This window comes from Ciona intestinalis, unplaced genomic scaffold (assembly GCF_000224145.3).
Source record: "Ciona intestinalis unplaced genomic scaffold, KH HT000018.2, whole genome shotgun sequence".
Classification (NCBI taxonomy): Eukaryota; Metazoa; Chordata; class Ascidiacea; order Phlebobranchia; family Cionidae; genus Ciona; species Ciona intestinalis.
This window is the reverse complement of record NW_004190340.2, coordinates 62,321-68,428: the sequence shown is the minus strand read 5'-3', so window position 1 is coordinate 68,428 and position 6,108 is coordinate 62,321. Positions and strand designations below refer to the sequence as shown.

At 35.7% G+C, this 6,108-nt stretch overlaps 1 protein-coding gene across 2 annotated transcripts; it reads left to right on the top strand.

Moving 5' to 3' along the window:
* The first annotated feature begins 217 nt into the window (after window positions 1–217).
* On the top strand, window positions 218–4,546 carry LOC108950143. Of its 2 annotated transcripts, none has more exons than XM_018814976.2 (2): window positions 218–1,152; window positions 1,312–1,783. In XM_018814976.2, the coding sequence occupies exons 1-2, from the start codon at window positions 863–865 to the stop codon at window positions 1,547–1,549; spliced, it is 528 nt and encodes a 175-aa protein (XP_018670521.1). In that variant the 5' UTR covers window positions 218–862; the 3' UTR covers window positions 1,550–1,783. The 2 variants fall into 2 exon arrangements, with proteins under 2 accessions (XP_018670521.1, XP_018670520.1); XM_018814975.2 differs by adding an exon at window positions 4,147–4,546 and having other exon boundaries at window positions 776–1,488.
* The last annotated feature ends 1,562 nt before the right edge of the window (window positions 4,547–6,108 follow it).

Sequence of the window (6,108 nt, the reverse complement as noted above, 5' to 3'; positions counted from 1 at the left end):
AGAAATTTATAGCACTGCAGTAAACCACTCCCTTTCTTGTCTTTTTTATCTTAACTGTTCCTGTTACAATTGCCTTCTGCTTATTATAACTACCAATTGTATTTAATTATAACTAATTCTAAATAAATAATTGAAATGTTAAGCTGATGGATTATTTTATCAGATTTAAACTGTAAAATCTGTGATTCTAATTGTAGAAACAATAACTTTAAGGTATTTTCTGCTCTTTATATCTTTATTTATGCACAAACACGATACAGCACATAATCAAAATGACACAAAAACTTTCAACATTCTGCTGGATTCCAATTTTAAAACTGTTTTGTCCAAGTAAGCCTTATTAATATGGTGAAATACTGAAATTAATCACAGTGGAATCTCTAGATTCGGATGAATAGCATTATGATAGCCACGGATTTGCAATTACGAAACCAAGGTTTTATCTATAGAATTCGGCCCCATATTGCAGGGCCATTTTTTTTCCTGCGTTATTGAATCATCTGTTTGCATCATGGTTCATGGATGCAACCTGAAGTTTACGAGTGGACATGCCTCCTACCGCCTAAAAAGACTGAAATGCGCATATAATGTAACCAATAATAAATTTCTTACTTATATGAGCTCTGGTGTAACGATTTTTGGTGATAAAAATAAGTTTTCCGTCTTCAAAGCGGTCGTATAAAACTATTTACATCTCCAGAAGCGCACTCCTATACCTCGCGTTATGAGACCAGCGAAGCGTGACGAAATTTTCCATGGAAATGCATGTAGTCGCACATCTGTATAACGGGTTAAGGTATATGCAGGAGTAGGTAAAAAGCTGTGCCCACATATACCCAATCACTAAACCGCTAAGAAAGCTATGGACGCGATCCTGGAAAAGATGGCCTCGTTTGAAGAAATGTTCTTGCAGCTCAAGAACAAACAAGAGGAGTATGAATCGAGTTCTAAAATTAATTCTAACGAAAGTGATACTGCTTCTCCTGTTGTTGTTGTTTCAGGGTCACCAGAACTCAAGGAAATGCACAAGATGCTGACTGGCCTGGAAACATCACTGAAAGACTTAACAGCTCTTGTGAAGAGGACAGACGACCGGCTTGACGATCTTGAACAATATGGACGCCGCAACTGCCTAATTATTCATGGGAACAGGAGAGTACCCGGAGAAAGAAATAATTTTTTACGTTATGTGCTTAATATTTTAAATAAACTACACTTACCATATCCAGTAACTCCGGCAGACATTGATATTGCCCATGTCCTGCCAACAAAAAAGGACAGGGTACCAATTATTATTAAATTTGTCCGCAGGATGGTCAGAAATGACGTCTATGCCCAGAAAAGAAACCTCAAGGGAACTGGAATGGCGATGACGGAGTCCCTAACATCGCGGAGGCTACAGATCGTGGAGAAGGCCAAAGCTTCCTTTGGATTTCGGAATGTCTGGACTGCAAATGGAACCATCTATGTGACCCACAACAACAAAAGGCAAGTCATCCAAAATTTTAATGGTATTGATAAGCTAGTTTCTGTGAAGGCCTCCACTTAAACTGCTTAATGTTTGAAATAAATTCACTTTTTTATATTTATGTATTGTGTATTCTGCACCGTCCACAGCATGGCAGCTTCTCATCACCACATTACACATTTGGCCAGTTCTTAATACCTTAACCCAATGCACGCACGACAAAAGTTTTCTGGTTCTTGTTGCAGCAAGTAATCCGCGTAAACCAAAATTTTCTTGAATGTTGCAATTGTTGCAACAGATTTCACATAAAGTGCCTAAATAATATACCAAGGGATATTTCACCATCTAATTTAAAGAAATATCCTAATAAAATCCATGATATATGGTCCTGCCAAACCTGTTCCATCATCCCAGACCTCCCCTTTTCTCAGCTCTCTGATTCTGACTTCAGATCTTTACTTTTCTATCCCAACTTTCTCTTCTTTTGACCCAGTTAAACTCAATAACGTTTTTACAAATTATAACATAAACATCCAAGAGACGTTTGAAATGAACCCACAAGACATTTATGTTACAGCACATGATTGTAAATCCTATTTATCAAAAAAGAATAAATTCACAACCCTAAGTTTAATATGAGGTCCCTGGCTAACCCAAATAATTTTGCAAAACTGGAGGCACTTATTGCCTCGTTAAATTTTAAACCGGACAGTGTTTCAATAACGGAAACCTGGATCGTGGAAAATCAACCCGGCCACTACAATAACTTACAAGGATATTCATTCATTTCTAATAACCGATCTAAATGTAGAGGGGGTGGAGTTGGGTTATACATAAAGTCCAATCTAAACTTTCATATTAAACAATGTACATCCATCATGGAAGAAAAAATATTCGAATCACTGTTTGTTACTTTAGAGGACATAAGTTTTAATACCTCTAGTAATTCATCGCAAAGTAGTTCCCTTATCTGTGGCGTAATTTACAGATCACCTGGTATAGATCCTAAATCTAACCTTGAATTCCGTACTCATCTATCTTCAGTCCTAGATAAATTAGAAACTCCAAATGTATTATCATGGGGGACTTTAATTATGACCTCATAAACAACACAAACACTAACGATTTCATAGATTTAATGCATGGACTATTGTTACCAATCAATTATAAATAAGCCAACCAGAATTACAGATACAAGTGCCACAGCCATTGACCATATTTGGACTACTATCAATAGCTCACAAATCAAAGCAGGCATAATAACAGACCCAATATCAGATCATTTGCCAATAATCCAAGCAATCAACCTCAAAATTAATAACAGCCAGTCTAACATCAGTTCAAGAAATTTTAGCCAGAAAAATATAATAAATTTCAATATTCGAATCACTGTTTGTTACTTTAGAGGACATAAGTTTTAATACCTCTAGTAATTCATCGCAAAGTAGTTCCCTTATCTGTGGCGTAATTTACAGATCACCTGGTATAGATCCTAAATCTAACCTTGAATTCCGTACTCATCTATCTTCAGTCCTAGATAAATTAGAAACTCCAAATGTATTATCATGGGGGACTTTAATTATGACCTCATAAACAACACAAACACTAACGATTTCATAGATTTAATGCATGGACTATTGTTACCAATCAATTATAAATAAGCCAACCAGAATTACAGATACAAGTGCCACAGCCATTGACCATATTTGGACTACTATCAATAGCTCACAAATCAAAGCAGGCATAATAACAGACCCAATATCAGATCATTTGCCAATAATCCAAGCAATCAACCTCAAAATTAATAACAGCCAGTCTAACATCAGTTCAAGAAATTTTAGCCAGAAAAATATAATAAATTTTAATGGAAAGTTAGCAGACATGGATATCAGTAAAGTGCTACAGGAAACAGAACCAAATCTTGCCTACTCCCAGTTCCAGCAACAATATATGACAGAATTTAACAGTAGCTTTCCGGAAACTAAAGTAAACAAATCTGACAAAAGTAAATGGTTTAACAAAGATCTTTACCTTCTTAACAGAACCAAGCAGAAGTTATTTAAAAAATACTTGCAAAGGAATACAGAAGAAAATAAGAAAGGTACAATGCAGCTAGAAATAAATACCATCATGCAGTTATAAATGGAAAAAGAGAACATTATAGAAAGCTATTTAGTGCAAACAGATTAAACATGAAAGCCACCTGGAAATCTATAAACTCACTACTTGGTAAAATCTAAACTCAATACACAAAAGCATTTGTAATAGATACTGACCCACTCATTTTTTCTAATAAATTTAATGACCACTTTACCAATTAAGTGTTGCATGGTCTTTGTCAAATATTCCACATTTTTATTTTCTTACATTCACTCAAAAATATGATGTAACTGTTGAGATAGAACTACCACTTGGCAAGCCGATGGCACAAATGTGTGTGTGTTGTATTTATTTATTTATTTATTTTTTCTTTGCAAAAAATATGATTAAACTAAATAGTGCAGGCCCTGATAGTCTCTCATCCCTCACTTTTGTTTGTTTTCATTATCCACAAAAAACTTTTATCACAATTGCACCTGTATTACTCGCTTTTTTTCTGTATTCTCTTTCCTTAATATCTTATTTATTTAAATACATATATTCCAAGTTACTGCCGAAATATTTCTTTTGAGTTGCAGAAAATGGGGATAGAAAAGATAGAAAAATCGGCCATCTTCATCTGGGATCTCTTGACCTACATGGACCTTCACCAAATAGGCAAATAACATTTTATCAACCAAGCACCTCATCCACAAGTCTTGATTAACATTGCTGCATCTTTTGTACATATCTTTCTTTCTACATGTTTATTTTTTTCTCGTATTCATTCTTATATTGAATTTCTTGTGTATTACAGTAATGCACGCCTTCTGCAATTTACAAGTGTGCCCCTGTGAACTATTGGTGGAATTTCTTTTGGGGGGTTTTGTTTTTCCATCAGGGCCCAATCTTTGGGTCAATTCTCTTTAAAGCCGACTCCCCCATTGTACGGGTCGTGTCTTTACGCACACTTTTGTTTCTATTAGAAGTTTAACTTAATTAAAATAAATGGCTCGTTTGTCCGTTAGGTGTAGCGACCACGCTTATTTTCTTCCAACTAAATGTAAATATGTTTTTACTGTAAGCGTGTTTTAACAACTGTTGTTTTGTCTCTATATCCTGTCTTTTCGTTTGAAACATTTCTAATTCTTCTCTACTGTAATCGAAGAGACAAATCAAAGTTATATTATTATTATTATAAATGATAGCACAGCTTCAGGGGCTATCTTTTATGATTTCAGCTTGCATACCAATCAATTGTTAAATGCGATACAGTTAAGGCTTGAGAAATCCATTATTAATCAAATACTGAAACTATGACAGCATGCAAAACGAAGTAAACAATACCTAAACTGACTGAAGAAGTCGGTAGTTTCCATCAACCTGATTTTTAAGTTACCCTTTTTTCCTATCCATAGAGAACCTTTCGTTGGAATTGTGCCAAATGTACTTGTTTGCTTTGTCTAATTTCTCTTTTTCCTGAATTAATATCGATTTGAAAGCGTTTGATTTTTGCGCAAAAAATGTATTATGCCCTTTGGTTAATGTAATACGAAGGTTTTGTTTAGGCACGTTTGTGTTTCTTGGCGCTGCTTTGTTAACGAGATTCTGCAGCGTACGCAATATAGTCCTCGCGTTTACACAATCGTGTAGCAAATGCTCTATATTATCGACGTTTGCGCGACAGAATTTACAGTGTTACGAATCTGTATTTGGCCGTTAAAGGGTGAAAGTTATGTTTTTAAAAGAAGTTGCGGTATAAGAACGCGTTGTGTGCCATTTTGAAATTGATATCATGTTCTTGGTTATTAAATAACTTTTGGCTAGCAGATGAGTTAAAAGTAACGCAATTCTAGTCGTTTTTTTAATGTGATCATTTGGTGGAGCGTGGTTAGCCAAAAGGGCCATGTAAATTGGTTTAATTTTTCTAGAGGCCAATTCAAATTCATTCTGATTAGACTTTGGTGGAGCGTGGTTAGCCAAAAGGGCCATGTAAATTGGTTTAATTTTTCTAGAGGCCAATTTAAATTCATTTCTGATTAGAATTTGGAATGTTGCCCATATTGTTTCATGCGTTTCTTCTGGGTATACCGTGTGTAGAGCCAACGTTGTATCTGAACCATTCGTGCCACAGTAAGGAGTTTTTTTTCTAGTTTCGAAATAATATGTATGCGCGAGTTTTTTTGTGTAGGGGCGCCCGCGTCTCGACGTGCCTTAGTCAGTTCAGTTCGATTACGAGAGGTATTTTGCCTTCTCCAAGCGAACAACTGCGTCGGTACGAGAGGTATTTTGCTTTCTCCAAGCGAACAACTGCTTGATTGATGAAATTGTCAAAACAAGCCCCCAGAACATTGCAATTATTTGTAGTATCGAAACTACGGCGTTTATTAACGGACTGGTGATGGCTGATAAACCAAGAAGAAAAGCCTGTTTTGCTATCTTATCGATGGACTTGCCTATGAATTCAGGATCTGCATCTGCTGTCTCATTGACGTCCTCGTTCAGAAGTTGATTAATTTTCTCCGTAGTAACTTGCGATTGGGTGATTGAGCCTAAGATGG

What these genes read in the sequence shown, in the direction of transcription:
- LOC108950143 (XM_018814975.2), top strand. Translation starts at nt 863, where the DNA reads ATGGACGCGATCCTGGAAAAGATGGCCTCGTTTGAAGAAATGTTCTTG.